Source organism: Megalobrama amblycephala, linkage group LG14 (assembly GCF_018812025.1).
Source record: "Megalobrama amblycephala isolate DHTTF-2021 linkage group LG14, ASM1881202v1, whole genome shotgun sequence".
NCBI classification, from domain to species: Eukaryota; Metazoa; Chordata; class Actinopteri; order Cypriniformes; family Xenocyprididae; genus Megalobrama; species Megalobrama amblycephala.
Genome location: NC_063057.1, coordinates 6023710 through 6043325, shown reverse-complemented (window position 1 = coordinate 6043325; position 19616 = coordinate 6023710). Strand labels below are relative to the sequence as shown.

At 38.3% G+C, this 19616-nt stretch overlaps 1 protein-coding gene across 5 annotated transcripts in view; it reads left to right on the top strand.

The window, feature by feature from the left end:
* The first annotated feature begins 7435 nt into the window (after positions 1 to 7435).
* Positions 7436 to 19616, top strand: part of ptprz1b (protein tyrosine phosphatase receptor type Z1b) — a 52613-nt gene continuing 40432 nt past the window's right edge. For 3 of the 5 annotated variants that reach the window (XM_048154640.1, XM_048154642.1, XM_048154639.1), the window contains exon 1: positions 7436 to 7703. In XM_048154640.1, the coding sequence (XP_048010597.1) occupies positions 7637 to 7703 (67 nt within the window). In that variant the 5' untranslated portion in view covers positions 7436 to 7636. The remainder of the gene's footprint in view (positions 7704 to 19616) is intronic. The other 2 variants (XM_048154644.1, XM_048154643.1) reach the window with 2 other exon arrangements.

The following is a 19616-nucleotide window of genomic DNA, read 5'->3' as shown; positions in this document are numbered from 1 at the left end:
GTCAGTGACCTCTAGATGGTGCACTTAAAACATTTTAGTCCTCTTATCAAACATTTGCCTGTAATGTCTGTAATGTTGTCCTGGCTCCTGAAAGTTACTGTTGATGCCACAGTATGTTTTGCAACAGTTCAAACTCAAGGGTTTGAGACCGAAACTAATGTCAAATAAAATGTTGTCAAAATCTTCTGAGGCTTTTCAGTTTTTCATGTCTTTGACTTGATCTCATTCCATCTGTCAAAAGTCAGTACTAGAAAGAAAATCTTTTTTGCTGCTCTGTTTTTTCCCAATGTTTTGAAGTCCTCCTTGTGCTCCTGATCCCAGTGACTCATCGTGGCCATTAACAAACAGGAATTAATTGTGTGTGGGAATGCTATTGAAAGTGAGCTCTTTTGTAGGGACAGAGAGTGTCCATTGTTCAGTGCTGAATGTTAAAGAGAAAGAAGAGCACAAACATTTGAGATCTCAGATAAACCCTGAATGATTTAAAAGAGAGTTTTTTTCACCTCCATTATTACTAATTACCAACAGACCTTGAGATTTCAGTGCACCAATGAAAAAGATGAAAATTAATGACTTAAGTCAAAATTATTAGTCATATTTGACATGAAATGTTGAAATTATGACAAAGAAAGCCATAATTTCAACTTTATGTCATACTTTTAGACTTTAACTTTAACATAGAATGTCATAATTTCAACTTTCTATCTCATAATTATGACTTCGAATTTTATCTCATAAGTATTACTTGTTTCATAAGTATGACTTTTTATCTCAATTTTGACCTCATAATTTCAACTTTTTATCTCATAATTCCAATTTTTATCTCATCATTATGGCTTAGTATGTTAAAATTATAACTTTATCTCATAATCTCGTCTTTTTATCATAATTTCAACTTTTTATCTCATAATTATGACTTAGTATCTTAATTATTTTTATCAAAATTATCTGATAATTTTGACTTATCTCATAATTATGATTTAGTATGTCAAAATTATGACTATCACATAATTTCAATTTATCTCATAATTATGACTTAGTATGTTATAATTATGACATGATCTCATAATTTCAATATATCTCATAATTATGACTTAGTATGTCATAATTATGACTATTTATCTCTAATAATTTCAATTTATCTCATAATTTCAACTTTTATCTGATAATTATGACTTAGTATGATATAATTATTACTTTATCTCACAATTTCAATTTATCTCATAATTTTAAAAGTTTGTCATATCTATGACTTTTAATCTCATAATTTCAATTTATCTCATAATAATGAAATTATCTCATAATTATGACTTTTTATTTACTTTATCTCACAATTTCAATTTATCTCATAATTTTAAAGGCATGTCATACCTATGACTTTTAATCTCATAATTTCAATTTATCTCATAATTTCAACTTTCTATCTCATAATTATGTCTTTATCTCATAATTTCAATATATCTCATAATAATGAAATTATCTCATAATTATGACTTTTTATTTACTTTATCTCACAATTTCAATTTATCTCATAATTTTAAAGGCATGTCATACCTATGACTTTTAATCTCATAATTTCAATTTATCTCATAATTTCAACTTTCTATCTCATAATTATGTCTTTATCTCATAATTTCAATATATCTCATAATAATGAAATTATCTCATAATTATGACTTTTTATTTACTTTATCTCACAATTTCAATTTATCTCATAATTTTAAAGGCATGTCATACCTATGACATTTAATCTCATAGTTTCAATTTATCTCATAATTTCAACTTTCTGTCTCATAATTATGTCTTTATCTCATAATTTCAATATATCTAATAATTTTTATCTCATAATTATGTTTTTATCTCATATTTTTGATTTCTCATCATTGCGGCTTTTTATCTCATAATTATGACTTGGTATATCATTTTATGACTTTTTATCTCAAAATTTCAACTTAATATGTCAAATGAAGATTTACCAAAGCATTTATGTGTCAGAAATGGCCTTCCATATATCGGGGCTGCTGTAGATGTTGCATGAAATAATCTGACTGTAAGAGCGCAGTCGTAGAGTTTATAAGGACAGTCATGTTTCCTCTCAACTCGAGCACTTTTGTGTTCCACTTTTGTTAACTTTGAAGTGCTGATTCTTTCATCTTTGCCTGTGTTCTTGATTGTCAGTCGTGTGTGATTATGGGTCAGCGCTGGGCTGTTTGAATTCTCCCGTCTGTTTTCTCTCTCAGTTGCTAAGGAACTGGGATGTGGCATAAGTTGCAGTCATGCTTCTGAGTTTCAGCACCTATTAGCGATCAAAGTGATTTCAGTAATCCACAGTGTTTTAATAGTTTAATAAGTGTACCCTGGGAACCGGCGAACCAAATCGTCAAATTAGTATTCCATAAAGACCCAAGTCAGGACAGCGTAAAAGCATGATAAATGACTTTAAAACGCTGTAGCTCGTGAGGATCACAGCTGTAAAACTCATTACTCTTACTGTATCATGTGTCAAAACATTCATTAATAACAGAGCAATCCTTTTTTTGCCACTGGCATGCCAACAACAAAAAGCACATCAAATCAATTAACATTGAACATTCAGTTAACAAGTGCATCTGTGCATTATTTGTGCTCCAATGCAAACTAGAAGTTCAAGACAAACTTCAAATGTTGACATGGAAATTTACAACAGTTTTTCAACAGAGTTTTTTAAATTAATGTTGGAGCTTTTTTGTGTGCGTTTTTCTTTTCTTGTGTGATTAGAAGTCACACGCTGCTGTCCTCTTTTCAGCATGTGTGCATGTGTGATGTGTTTTGATTTTTCATCTCTCTGAGGGGGATACAGAGACAGCGGTCTGTGTTGTCCTGGCATTACGCTTCAGATGATAAGCCCCCAGCGCTCTTCCTTTGGGCCCCTCTCTCTTTTGGATTCGAGGAGCCCTGATGTCACATTTCAGAGGCTTATTTCAATGCCATGTTGTGTTGTGGAGGGATGGAGTTAGCTTCATGAATGGCTTTTATCACACCTCAGGGATGCTCCTCACCACACTGTTCCTGGAGAATAAACCTTCACAGGACTCACCAGTGTATATAGAGTGCAGAAATGGTGCTATTTGTCCAGTGTTTACTTGTTTTATGTTTGTTCATTGGTTGGACAATACATCTCTGAACAATATTGCAAACCACTGTTTTTTTCTGCTATTCTGAGTATGTTGGAGTCAGTGATTTTAACTCCAAACATTAAGTAATAAACCTTTTAAGGAGAAAAGTGTTATTCTTTTTTTAAGTAATTTTTGCCTTGTGGATGTTTGAAGCTGGTTAAAAATCCCATAGATGACAACACCCTAGCAATCATCATAGTAACCACTTAGTAATGCCTTAGCAACCACAAAAGCACCATGGCAACCACCTAGTAATGCCTTAGCAACCACCAAATCACCCTGATAACCACCAAGTGATAAACAAAGCACCCTAGTATCCATATAGCAACACACTAGCAACCTACTAAAGCATCCTTATAGTCAGCTTTGATGCCTTAGTAACCACCAAAACACCCTAGTAAACGCACAACAACCACAAAGCACCCTAGTAACCACATAGCAACACCTTAGCAACTACCAAAGAACCCTATTAACCACCAAGTAATGCCTTAGCAAACATAAAACAACCTAGTAACCACAAAGCACCCTAGTAACCATATAGCAACACCCTAGCAACTTACTAAAGCATCCTTGTAGTCTGCTTGTGATGCCTTAGTAAGCACCAAAGCACCCTAATAAACACACAACAACCACAAAGCACCCTAGTAACCACATAGCAATGCCTTAGCAACCACCAATATACTCTAGTAGTCACATAGTAACCACAAAGTACTGTAGCAATGCCGTAGCAACCACCAAAGCACCCTGCAACCACTTATTAATGCTTTAGCAACCATAAATACACCCTAGTAACCACATAGCAACCACAAAGCACCCTAGTAACCAGTTAGAAACATTCTAGCAACCACAAAACACCCTGATAACCTCAAAATAATGCCTTAGCAAACATGAATACAACCTAGTTACCACCTAGCAACCATAAAAGCACCCTGGTAACCACCTAGTAACCTTTAGCAACCACCAATACACCCTAGTAACCACCTAGCAATGCCCTAGCAATCTCCAAAAATTTCTCTGGCAACCACTTGCCTTAGCAAACTCTAATATACCACATAGCATCCACCAAAGCACCCTGGTAACCAGCAAATAATGCCTTAGCAAATACAAATACAACCTAGTAACCACAAAGCACCCTAGTAACAACCTAGCAACTAGCAAAGCACCCTGGTAACCACCTAGTAATGTTTAGCAACCACCAATACACCATAGTAACTGCCTAGCAACCACCAAAATCAACCTGGCAAACACTTAAAGGTGCTAAAGAGGATGTTCTGTTTTATACATTTTTGCAATATTACTTGAAACTGTCTTTACTAACTGATAAAAGACTATTTATTAGGTGCACTGAAAGGAATAATATTAATATACATCATCTGTGCACGAGGTAGGGCCTTAAAAACATCAGCCAATCGTTTACGCGATCATCACATAAACGATTGGCCCTCTGGCTTGTCAATCACTGCCATGACGTTCCTTGTGAGAGACGAGCGCGGCTGCGCGCTCCAGTAACTTTCCACACTCCACAGGCGCCGCATGCGATGTTTTTGTCCGGAGACAGGAGTAACAACTGCAGATTATGAGTTACCTGCGGTGAGTCCGACATAATGAATCCACTAACACGATACAGCGAATGCCGGTGGTAAACACTCGTGTTCCAATACTCGTGCACGAATTTTGGGAGGCGTTCCCTCGAAAGGAAGGGGGGTTGTTCTTACGCATGCGTTCATTTCAAAAACTCAGTAACAGTCTTTGGTTTCTAAGTCGACGAAAAGATCCTCTTTATCACCTTTAATTGACCGTTCGCAAAGACCCGCCCACTTTAGTTACTGTTGCTATGTCCGACAAGCCATGCCGATCTCTCGCCACACATCATGTTCTTACGCAGTGAAAAATACATTGCAGAACCGATCATCTCTTCCTACTAGTTCATTTATAGCATCAAATAAACATGAATGAACATCATAAGGAAATTCAGGAATGTTGTTTTAATCGCGGAAAGATGTCAGTACACACCTTTTTTCAATTTCAAGTCCACCTATGTTAATCTGCTAACTCCCCTGACTGCTTTGTCGGACAAAATGGCAAATTCGGCGTTATGATTGGTTAGATCGCCTGTCAATCAAACTCTTGGCGAAGGATCAATTCCTTAACAACCACTAATATATCCTAGTGACCACATAGCATCCACAAAGCACCTAGAAATGTCGTAGCAACCACAAAAGCACCCTGGTAACCAACTGTTAAAGCTTTATATATGCTAACTCCATTCTAAATCTAGTTTAAAACATAGTGTGCCATTAGTAGTATATTTTAAGTGATTTTTATGGTTGCATAATGCAAAACTGAGAAGGCTGTTCATAATCTGTAAATATTGAACCCCCCACAGATAAATAAGCCAGGGGGATTTGCATTCGAACACCCCCTGTAGTGATCCGCATTGATTTGCAGCGTGCGGCAGAATGCCAGGAATACTGAAGCTAGAGCAGCACAGCTGGTTGTCGATATTGTTGATATCAGTTTCCACATCCAACCGTGGACAAATCATCTGTTTGATCCAGCCAATGCAACAGCACAGAGAAACGCAAAAAACCACCCGAGGTGGAAGAAACCTGAGGTCACGTGATGCTAATGCTGCTAATGAGCTGCTCTTTCTCCCATAGTACAGATGCTTATCTAGAGTAATTCAATCCTCATGTGTGAAGGGAGGACCCTGTGAGGTTGTTGTTATGCCATTTACGGCACCTTCAGTTGTGATGCTCCACGGTGTAAACCGATCTGCCTCTTTCACTAAAGCAGATCATGGATTCTAGATGCATTTGACAGAAACTAAAGATGCTATTGATTCAAAGTTGTCTGGGTGTTTCGAGTCAGTGGAACTAATCTGGACGTCGTGATTGGCTGAAGTCTCAACACGCCCTCTTCCTCTTCAGTTTTACGACTGATACAATTACCAGCGCCGTGTTGCCTCAGTGTGACCCCTTAACTCTCTCCGTCTTTCACATAGTCTCTCTTTTGGTGGCTTTTGTCCACCTCCCAGTGTATTATTGTCATCCAAACGCTCCCAATTAACAATGCTGCTGCTTTTTCTGAAAAGATGAGACCTGGATCTCCATCACAGGGTCACTGTTTTTCTTATAACAGCCCTGAATGGTTGCGCATTGAAGAATAAAGGAGGTGTACTGTTTACCAGTCGAAAACAACACAGCATTGTTGACATTAGTCTCGGCTCGCGTGTAATCGAAAACAATCTTTTCGTAATTGAAATGATTGCAAAGCTGCCTCAGTGCCCGCGTATTTCGACCACTGAGCCCATGGGAAGTGTATTTCTAGCACATCATCAACAGGTTTTGTTGAGTCTAATCTGAGCGGTGTAGATGTGTACAATGGGCTTCTCTGAATGCTGAAGGAGCTGTATCAAGCTCCCCCTTATAAAAGCCGTCCAGCAAGTGAAGTAGGTGCCCTGAATAAATTATGCAAATTTAGCAGAAAGGATAACAACAGGGAGTGCAGAAACAGTGTGATTCTGTGAGGTTTAGTACAGGCACAAGATGTAACCACATGCTTTTCAGAGTGTAAGAAGCATATATATGTCCAGGCGCTGAATCAAGCAATTGTATAAACTGAATATGAAATGTAAATATAAATGCATTTTGATCCTTTGATTCTGGGTGCATTGCATGGGGCAGTGTTATGCAATTATTTTTGAACTCTGTAATGTAAAAAATGAATGCTTTTTGAAATTGAGAACACGGGAAAACGCAAAAAAACGGTCACCAATTGATCACAGATTTATCATGTTTTTTATTAAACCATTTGACTGGAGCATAGAATTTTTTTGCATAAATTACCAGTTTTATGTTAGAGGTTAGTACAGCACCTGGGGACATTGTAAGAATAGTAAGTTCAGTGAATTAAAAAAAAAATTCTAACAATGTTCATTTTACAAGAAAATTGATTGAGTGTAACGTAATATTTAATATACAGTATATTAAGACATGGAAAAAGTACAGCATAACATGATTTTTTCTTCTGTTCAAAGCAGTCCAACAGGTGTCAATAGGCAGCTTTCAGCATAAAAGTCCTTTATAATCATTTATAATGTAATTCATGCACATACAAACCAACAAACACACACATTCATTGTTGTTTAAATCTCATAAAGCTCTTAACCTATTATAAAAGGTGACCTTTACATTTAATATCATGTTGCATGTCACCAGCACTGCTTCTTGACCATGCACGTCCAGTTATTCGGATTCGGACCTACGATTGATTATGCGCGAGACTGTCGAGGCTGTGGGCGGCGCGTGAACGCAGGGTCTCTCCTCTCGCGCGCTGTGATCATACAGTGAATGAAGCTCTAGCGTGGGAAAGACGAACAGGATACGCGAAACACTGACATGGATCCACTGTAACATCTCTGCAATAGCTGTTATTGCGTTATCAATAGATCAGCGGTCACATTTAACTCGAGTCTGAAGATGATGCGTCTGATCACCGCCAAATCACATCTGTTCCTCGCGCAGCTGTGTCTGATCTGTCACACAGGTAACAAGTAAATACAGTCATGAGTGATGGATGCGTCCTCATAGATGTGTGTTTGGGCATGAATGCGTTGATGCGTAAAGTTGCATGTATCCAAGAGCTTTATTTCCACAGGTTCTTCGTGCATTTATTAATTAATTATTGACGAATTTATTTTTTTGTTGTTGTTGTTGTTGAAATAATCTCAGTTCTATAAGACAAAAGCATTGCATTAACTTGTGTTTTATGGATCAGTTTTATACTGAATTATTATGAATCATTTCGAATGATTAGGCTATATGTGTGTGTGTGTAAAAGTTTAGGTTTTTGTATTTCTTCTCAGTCTTATAGGACAAAGCATTGACATATATTAGGCTTTGAAAAGATTAGAATGCCTTTTGAGTGAATTAATCAAAGATTAATAAATCATTTAAGCATTTAATTATTTTTAGGTTGTTGTAGAACAATCCAATATCAGATTTTTGACCAGAATGTGTTTGTTTATTAATAAATATGAAGTGTGTTGGTTCATTATGCAGACTGTGAATTGCCTAAAGGTTTATTTATTTATTTATTTATTTATTTCCTTGCCTTCAAATGAGTTTTTTATGGATGCTGTGCATAATATTTAGTTGAGTTTCAAGGACGTTTCAGCTGTAGGACAGAGTTTGGCTCATTGCTCTTGGCACTCGATCACCAATATGATGGTGTTTTAATCTCTCTGTCTCTGTTCATCCTGCTGAATTAAATGTAATTTGACATGGTGGGGAAATATAAAGCAATGTGTTTTTGACTGCATGTGTCTTGAGCCATCTGCAAATCTGATGCCCAGCACTCACACACACACACTCACGCACACACACACACATTCACTCACTCAAACTCGCTCTCGCACACACATTCACTCACTCACACTCATGCGCGCACACACACACACATTCACTCACTCACGCACACACTCACACACACATTCACTCACTCATACTCATGCGCGCGCACGCACACACACACATTCACTTACTCACTCACTCACTCACACGCACACACACACACCCATACACACACACACACACATTCACTCACTCATACTCATGCGCGCACACACACACACACACACACACACACACACACATTCACTCACTCACTCACACTCATGCGCACACTCACACACACATTCACTCATTCACTCACTCACTCACTCATGCGCACACACATTCACTCACTCATACTCATGCGCGCGCGCACACACACACACACACACACATTCACTTACTCACTCACTCACTCACTCACTCACTCACACACACACACACACACACACACACACACACACACACACACACACACACACACATTCACTCACTCACTCACTCACGCACACACACACACACACACTCACTCACACACACACACACACACACACACACACACACACACACACACACATTCACTCACTCACTCACACGCACACACACCCATACACACACACACATTCACTCACTCACTCACTCACGCACACACACACACACACACTCACTCACGCACACACACACATTCACTCACTCATACTCATGCGCGCGCGCACACACACACACACACATTCACTTACTCACTCACTCACTCACTCACTCACTCACACACACACACACACACACACACACACACACACACACACACACACACATTCACTCACTCACTCACTCACGCACACACACACACACACACTCACTCACACACACACACACACACACACACACACACACACACACATTCACTCACTCACTCACACGCACACACACCCATACACACACACACATTCACTCACTCACTCACTCACGCACACACACACACACACACTCACTCACGCACACACACACATTCACTCACTCATACTCATGCGCGCACACACACACACACATTCACTCACTCACTCACATGCACACACACCCATACACACACACACATTCACTCACTCTCACTCACTCACTCACACGCACACACACACACATTCACACACTCACACGCACACACACATTCACTCACTCTCACTCACACACACATACACATTCACTCACTCACTCACTCACTCACTCACTCACTCACTCACACTCACTCACTCACACTCACTCACTCACACACTCACACACACATTCACTCATTCACTTACACTCACTCATGCACGCACACACACACACACACATTCACTCACTCACCCACTCACACACACACATTCACTCATTCACTCATTCACTCACACTCACTCACGCGCACACACATTCACTCACTCATTCACACACACACACACACACACACATTCACTCACTCTCTCACTCACCCGCTCACACACACACACACACATTCACTCATTCACTCACTCACTCACTCACTCACTCACTCACTCACTCACTCACTCACTCACTCACTCACGCTGTTCTCTTTTCCTCAGAGTTAATCTCAGTGTTGTGACAATACGCCATTGTCCTGCTACATCAGTCTAAACTGTTGTAACACTGCTGATTTTGCTGAGAAGCATTAGTTATTTCTTGTTCAGGAGTTCCACAGCTGTCACTTTACGTGTGTGTCGGAGATATACAGAGTGCTGGCACATGATACACCCTGCTGTTGGATGTGATGGCAGGGGAAGCCCGTTTTGTGCTGCTTTTGTCTCAGTGACGCTCACTCACCATTAATGCCAGCAGCAGGAAGAGAGAGAAGAGAGAGAGATTCTGCCCACCAAACACATGATTGATTGATTCACTCCAGGGTCACCCTGCCATGTCTAAACAAAATAACCACAGCATGGGCGGAAAAATGGAGTTTAGTTTCTCTTGATCAAATGACTGACAGTGAAAGATTGATTTTTATTGATTCACCCCCACAATCCAAAGGCATTTCATTATTAGACATTATCTGACAGTGGCAGGCATTACCAATCAATTGTCACACTTTGTGACGCACGATACAAACTGTAATATTTATTAATACAACATTCCATATTAGATTTTGTTCCCATTTATTATCAATCATAAGATTTGTGATCTGTAATAATATCTGATTGATGGTTTGCACATGTTGTAGCTTGTAGATTGATTTGAATCCATCTCGGTTTCTTTTAGAGTTATTGAAGATGCTTCATAAAAAGCTACTGTTCAGACCTTCATGGACTTTGCTTTAGTGGTATTTGGCACCAGAAGCCTGAACTTTTCCAAGGTTACATGATACCAAAGAGGGTTCAGAGAGGACATATTTAATACCTGCACAGGGACCATTTGTACAGGATTTTTTTTTTCTGTTTTAATACAGAATATTTTTTCCATCAATTGGTTCTCAACTGATGGGTCATAAAAAGTTAAATACACGCAGGTTTTGGAAACACTTTATTTTATAGTGTCCCTGTTACACATACTTAGTAGTAATAACAATACAATCCTTAATATGTGTCAATGACATGACGGGTCTTTTTTTGTCCAAAGGCCTTAAAAAAAACAAAAAAAAAAAACAAAGATATGACATCCAAAGTATGTAAGGTAGTAAAACTAGATCTCCTTTATTGAATCCAAAAGGTTTTAAATTATAGTTTGCACATATAAAGGTATTTTAAAGATTTTGAAGTGTCAAAAGGTCATTCGGTTTAACCGTCCAAAGGCCAATTCAGCCATTTCATTTGTGATTAAAATATCTAAAAATGTAATAAATTTATATATTTTTTATTCTGGCATGATTTTATGACATCATATATCAACATAGTGCAAAATGGTATTAAACGTATGTGTAGAAGTCGTTGCTTTGTTGTGAGAAAGAATGTCCGGAAAAATTAATATCATTGATGTCATTCGGAGTAACCAATATAAAGGGACCATTTTGGATCAAGCCATGTGGTCAGAATCATGTGACAGGATGTGACATCATTCAGACACATCATGGTCATGAAGCAAATTGACTCTCTTTTAACTGTTTGAAAAATTAATGTTTTCACTTTCGCTCATAAGCATGTCCTGAAACATCAGGTCATTCGGTACAACTGCTATAAAACATGGAAAATGTTGTATTATTTTAAAAACTTGTACTAAATATAAAATGTTTGATTGTCCTTTTGCTAGCTAGCTAGATATGAGCCTCTTCATATCAGTCATTCGGTAAAACCGAAATTTTGGTTAAACTGAATGACTTTTTTGGTGACAAATTTTGTCCATCTTGTAAAAAAAAAAAAAAGACAAAAGCAGTGTTCATTGTTTATAAAAACCACACAATCTCATTGTTAACACTTAATAAAACTTTAAAATTAATTTTATCTCCATTATGTTTTTTACACTTTTAAAAACCGTATTCGTCAATGACCCATTTACAGGTTCACTCACAATTGAGATAAATATGGTTTGCCAACCACAATGTTTTATGCCATGAATTATTGGTGATGACTAGAGCATGAAACCATGTGGGAGAAATTCAGAAACTAATTTTCCTTTGCAGCATGTCATGTTACTTATTTTGCATATTGTTGGGCCTGTGGATTTCCTGAAGCCAAACCCGTGCTCTATATAACCTTTATCATCAATAAATAAACCAATGTTAAATCCACATTAATTATTGATGACTATGGCCTATTTAAAACTCAGCAGTTGTACCCTATTTAAGCATATGAAAAAAAAAAAAAACAACTCCACTGAGTTTTGTTTATTGGGACATGAAGAGATTTCCTGGAGTGTGTGATGTTAACATGTCTTCTGCGGTGAAATTTCTGTGAATCCACCTTAAACTCAAAGAGCAAACTGTGCATCAGTGTCCAGCCGGATAATGAGTGTCACCAGCGCAGGCTTGTGTCTGTGGGTGTCAGCAGCTCTGCTGAGCAATACAAGCAGCTCTAGTTGACTTCCAGCGCCCGTCTGTCTAACACAGCCTGAGGCAATATTGCTTGTACCGTTATGTCATCCGAAAAAATGGAGACTTACATAATCAACAGAGGTGTGCTGCTAGATATTAAACGCACATTGATTTTAATCAACCTGAATTATTTTGTGCTGAACCTGATGCCAGCCGAAGGAAAGAACATTTTTATAGTGCTTTGTTGATAGTCGTATCAATGCTGTATCTCGATTAACCTGCATCAACACAGCATGCTAGCTTTTGGTTTTTGGCCTAAAACATTCCCCAGAGAAAAGCTATTCAGTGTTGGCGAAATACAATCTCTTCGCATTCAGAACAAATCTGGACAGGCACTGAGGTGGCCAGCTGTCTTAATTTCACTCAATTTCCGCTGCATTTTCCAGTGGTCGTATTGCTTTCCAATGTGTGCGATTAAAGTCGCCTGGATATTTACACGACCGCAAAGTATCGTTTTCCACCGACTGAGGTTGGTGCTTGTGCATGGAGTAAAAGAGCTTTAGAGGTAAAATTAATTAATTGCCTGCTCATCTCATGTGGCACTGAAAAAAATAAATAAATTATGTACACTGAAAAAAATTAGAAACAATTTTCACTCTAATTATTTGTGACGGGATGCCAAAATGTTCATGCAGCGCCACTTTCACTAAAATGGTTATAACTTTTGAACGAAATGAGATATTTTCACCAAACTTGTTATACTCATGTACGAGTTCATTCACAAAAAAATCTATAATATGGAAAAAAATATAAAAACAGCTATAACCACCCAACTGGTAGTCCACTTGACTTGAAAATGGGCATACAGTGTCTTTGTCCGGGGTGCAATGTCTGTCTATGACAGGGATGGACAACTCCGGTCCTGGAGGTCCAGTGTCCTGCAGAGTTTATCTCCATCCCTGATAAAAACTCACTTGCCTATAACTTTCTACTAATCCTAAAGACCTTGATTAGCTGGTTCAGGTGTGTTTGATTAGGGTTGGAGCTAAACTCTGCTGGATACTGGCCCTCCAGGACCGGAGTTGTCCATCCCTGGTCTATGAGGACATTTGGTGTATCTTGAAAAACATGGCCGCCATCGGCCAATGAAATTTGAGCACCCATTAGACCAGGTTAACGGAGGCCGATCGGAACGAAACTCATTGGTCTTGTTTGACTCATGGCCCTAGAGGTCTGTGTGAAGTTTGAAAGAAAATCGCGTTTTAGACCACTATGCATATCATATGTTAAATCTTCATATGTAGACATTATAAAATCACTATTATAACTCTCTCATTAAGTTTATCATATCATATGTACTGAGCTGGCAGTTTTGACAACTGTGCCACATAATGAATATAGTGAAACCTGAAAATGGTGTTATACAGAGGAGATTTGCAGTAAGCATTTTTTTTACCTATCATTTATTTTAAATATCTATATCTACAACAAAATGTGTCTGCATGTGTGTGTGTAAGCATGCTTAGTGTGTATAAAGTATTATTGTTTAAGTTTTTCATTCTTTTGTGAATGTGTTTTAGCGTATTGTCCATCATGGATATTTTATGGTTTACATTTCGGGTTGGCCTAGACCCTAACAGCATAGTTGGCATGAAGGTCTTAAAACGCTTGAACCCCATTAATTGCTGCTCGCAGCTATATTTAAACAAATGTATGAGACCATCTTCTGAGATATGAATGCTTTTTTTAAACATTTATTAATGAGATTCATGGCAAAATTTCACACCTGTCATAGGCTACATGCTTAACTTAAGCAGATTTCTTTCTTTATATTCACTCCATAATAGTGTTGAAATTCTGAGAGAAGATTCATTTTAAAACCCGTTTCTTGATTCTCTCACTGCCGTTCTACAGATTTTCTTCTTATCTGTACAGTGTAAATGTTTAGAGAGGAGGCATAGAACTTAAGAAAGCGTGAAAATGAGGCTGAGCGCTGAAGAAAGAGAAAAGCGGTCTTCCTCTTGACCTCAGGATGTGGAGCTGGAGCTCTAGTAAAGCACTGGCAGTGTGCTGAACTCATAAAAGGCAGCATTCTGGCTTTGGCTCGGTCCAGCGGACGGACAGTGAGGCGAGGAAGGAAAGCTTTTCCCCTGTTAAAGAAAGATGGAGTATTTGGTTCCCTTTCCGAATCGGATCTGACCTGGTGTCTGTGGCGATAGGGAGGAAGTCCTAATGGCGGAATGCCACCGGAGGTTCTGTCTGTTGTCAAGGAGTTTCCTCTGGCATGTCCTAAGGCTGAATGGAGAGCGTCTCCTGCTCGGATGTGCTGCGACCAGCCCAGATAAAAGCATTGTGGATATTATATATTGTCAGACACATCACTTGTTCACTATAATGATACTAAAATTCATCTTTTTGCTGTTTCATGTACCTAAATCAGTCAATGTAGTCTCACAACACTTTCTCTATTTATAGTTTTTTGTAGTTTTGCTACTATCACTACTAATAGACAAGTGCAATAGTAGTGATGTTAGAGTTTAGTGATTTGAATAAACTCCTAACATTAAGTACTACAGTTTTGGGTGAAAAACTTCCCGTACTAACAGACTTAGCATTAGTGAGGTTGACTAGTTTTGACTATTTTGTTTTTTTTTAATCATTTCTTTTAGTTTTGATATTTTTTTAGCACTTGTTCACTCACTAATTAGTGTGCTGAGCAGTGTTGGGGGAAATGCATTACAAGTAATGTGAGTTACGTAATCAGATTACTTTTTTCAAGTAACTAGGAAGTTAATGCATTACTTTTAAATTTACTACAAAATATCTGAGTTACATTTTCAAATAAGTAACACAATTTACTTTGTTTGTTCATTTATTGATTGACAGCTCTCCAGTTTCCATGTTGAGAGAAATCGTAAGCGTTGTGTGCACTGTGTAATCGTGATGGTTATTGTAGTTCTAGACTAAATGTGAGCATGCATTAACTCATCTCCCTTTTTCAGTATTCAGTATTCCTCAAAATGAATAAAAACAGTGAAATGCAAACTCTGAATATTACGCAATATTATAATATTATGCTAAAGTACCCAAATATACTTTATGTATTTAATCTCACTTTATTAACATTGGTCTGTTGCTGATCTTCGATGATCCAGTTCAACCATACTAATGAGCAAAAATGACTTTAGATAAACGTCTAAAGTCACTTGTAGCAAAGTAAAGTAATAACACATAACTTTCCATAAAAAGAAACTAAGTAATGCAATTGGTTACTTTTTTTAGGGTGTAACGCAAAATTGTAATGCATTACTTTCCCCAACACTGGAGCTGACAACAGTTTATCTTATGAGAACTATGCTGTGATAAATGCAAATTCATTTGCTAAGAGTTGGAATAGTGAATTTGAGCATTTCTGTGAATCTTGGAGGCAGGGCAGAGTATGAGAACTGGGCCGGGGTGTCAGGGAAGGTATAAACCCCCAGCTGTTCACTGGCATTACTACCTTCAGCTACAGTCACTGCGTTCTCACGCAGACCACATGTCACTTTCCCTCTGACCCCTGCAGCAACAGCTGGCAAAGGCTGCTGCACACATGCACCAAGACATGTTTCCCTGTGTGAGGATTCCCTCTCTATAGACGTATCTCTAAAGCATGAAACTGAAAATTGGCTTTGAAACTATTTTCATTTAGAAATTGCCTAATTGTAACAAATAATTGCAAAGAAATGGCACCAGATTTTATAGTAGAAAGGCTGAAATAGTATTTTCTTGTGAAATTCACTCCAATAATCTTTGTTTTATGTACAACTATGAAAATTCATGTTTTACAGTGTATATCCATCCAATCAAAAATTCTATTTGGGGATTGATAAGAAGATATACAAACCCGATTCCAAAAAAGTTGGGACACTGTACAAATTGTGAATAAAAAAGGAATGCAATAATTTACAAATCTCATAAACTTATATTTTATTCACAATAGAATATAGATAACATATCAAATGTTGAAAGTGAGACATTTTGAAATGTCATGCCAAATATTGGCTCATTTTGGATTTCATGAGAGCTACACATTCCAAAAAAGTTGGGACAGGTAGCAATAAGAGGTCAGAAAAGTTAAATGTAAATATAAGGAAGAGCTGGAGGACCAATTTGCAACTTATTAGGTCAATTGGCAACATGATTGGGTATAAAAAGAGTCTCTCAGAGTGGCAGTGTCTCTCAGAAGTCAAGATGGGCAGAGGATCACCAATTCCCCCAATGCTGCGGCGAAAAATAGTGGAGCAATATCAGAAAGGAGTTTCTCAGAGAAAAATTGCAAAGAGTTTGAAGTTATCATCATCTACAGTGCATAATATCATCCAAAGATTCAGAGAATCTGGAACAGTCTCTGTGCGTAAGGGTCAAGGCCGGAAAACCATACTGGATGCCCGTGATCTTCGGGCCCTTAGATGGCACTGCATCACATACAGGAATGCTACTGTAATGGAAATCACAACATGGGCTCAGGAATACTTCCAGAAAACATTGTCGGTGAACACAATCCACCGTGCCATTCACCATTGTCGGCTAAAGCTCTATAGGTCAAAAAAGAAGCCATATCTAAAAATGATCCAGAAGCGCAGGCATTTTCTCTGGGCCAAGGCTCATTTAAAATGGACTGTGGCAAAGTGGAAAACTGTTCTGTGGTCAGACGAATCATTTCTTTTTGGAAAACTGGGACGCCATGTCATCCGGACTAAAGAGGACAAGGACAACCCAAGTTGTTATCAGCGCTCAGTTCAGAAGCCTACATCTCTGATGGTATGGGGTTGCATGAGTGCGTGTGGCATGGGCAGCTTTCACATCTGGAAAGGCACCATAAATGCTGAAAGGTATATCCGAGTTCTAGAACAACATATGCTCCCATCCAGACGTTGTCTCTTTCAGGGAAGACCTTGCATTTTCCAACATGACAATGCCAGACCACATACTGCATCAATTGCAACATCATGGCTGCATAGAAGAAGGATCCGGGTACTGAAATGGCCAGCCTGCAGTCCAGATCTTTCACCCATAGAAAACATTTGGCGCATCATAAAGAGGAAGATGCGACAAAGAAGACCTAAGACAGTTGAACAACTAGAAGCCTGTATTAGACAAGAATGGGACAACATTCCTATTCCTAAACTTGAGCAACTTGTCTCCTCAGTCCCCAGACGTTTGCAGACTGTTATAAAAAGAAGAGGGGATGCCACACAGTGGTAAACATGGCCTTGTCCCAAAATTTTTGAGATGTGTTGATGCCATGAAATTTAAAATCAACTTATTTTTCCCTTAAAATGATACATTTTCTCAGTTTAAACATTTGATATGTAACATTTGATATGTCCACTATTCTGAATGAAATATTGAAATTTGAAACTTCCACATCATTGCATTCTGTTTTTATTCACAATTTGTACAGTGTCCCAATTTTGGGTTTTGGGAATTGGGTTTGTATATATATATGGCACAGCAAAAATAATGTTTATATTTTTCCTCCTATCTCATTTTTTTTTTCTTCACCATATCCCTTTAGGGGCTCTGTAAAAATGAAACAAAACAAAACAAAATGAAACAAAAACACTTCAATGGCTTTCAAAAAAAATGTTTGGTCTGTTTTGTTTTTTACAGAGCCCCTAAAGGGGTCATGGTGAAGGGAAAAAATGGGATGGGAGGAAAAATCCAATGCTTTTGCATTCTCTTGGAAATGTTTTGCGTTCCCCTGAGAAACTTTGCATTCACTCGCAAAAGTTCTTTGAGAGCTAACATAAAGTTTCTCAGGGGAAAGCAAAAGTTTTACGAGTGAATACAATGTTTCTTTGGGGAACGCAAAACATTTGCGAGGGAACGCAAAAGCATTGAAAAATATATTTTTTTTACCTCCCTACATATTAATTATCTCATATCCCATGTCCCTTTAGAGGCTCCATGGGTTTTGGACCCCACTGACTTTCATTGTATAAAAAAAAAACACCACCACACCACCACACTAAATATCTTCTTTTGTATTTCACTGAAGAAACAAAGTCATACAGGTTTAGAACAATTTTTATGTTCTCATCTTGGATTATATTTCATGACGTCATATTTTCAGCCCTAAAGTTGCTGCTATTTTAGTGAAGCTTTAAACTTTCTTTAATTATTTCCCAACTGGCGTTTTCCAACCCTTGAACTCTGGGATCCGAATATAATCCAAGCCCTTGGGAACACATGTCATAATTCAATTAGCTGTCCGTTTTAACAGTTTCGTTCCCCTGTGCGCCCTCTCAATGTCAAACAGGTGTTCTCCATCATGTGAGAGCAGCGACGGACACAAAACAGTTCACAGGCTGCGTTTCATCAAGACGAGGGGAGGGAACTCCGCATCGGAAGTTATTTAGTGACACGGCGAGGAGGGGGACTCGGATTTAAGGCCCCCGTGTTTTTGTTCATGAGTTAGAAACATGACGTGCTGGCCGGCTTCCCCAAGACTTTTCTAATCCTCTTATTTATTTGAATTACTCTGGAGACGTTTACAGAGGGCAGAGGATGGTACGATCCCTCCCCCATCCATTTCCTACGTCGTACTGGACACATGGTTACCGTCTGCATACTGAGAGCCTTTCCCAGTCAAAGCCACCATCCGAGTGCGACGGCTTTGACCGTGTGACTGCAGTCAGGCTGTAGTAAACAACTTCTGCCTGCCAGATAGTTTTCATTCAAGAAACTTTGCACTTGAACGTGAAACTTTGCACTTAAAGTGTGCTCATGCCAGAATTGGGTAGTTTCAGAGGAAACAAGTTACAAGTTGCAAACTTTTTTTTATTTTTGATAAAAGATCAAACTTTGCCCACTTTGTGATGTCATATAAAATGACAGGGAGCAACTTCTACACGTGTAACCATTAAGAATGATATTGTTCGCTGGTGTGGATGCTAATATAGTTATCATTATAGTTATCTTTATATTTATCATTCTTGGTGTGAACGGGCTTTTAGACAAATTTATTTTGTCATTGAGTGTTGTCAGAAATGAATAATTTCCAAGGGTTACTCTTATAATCATTGTAATTCAGATGACATGAACACAGGCTTAAACTCCTGCTGCTCATTT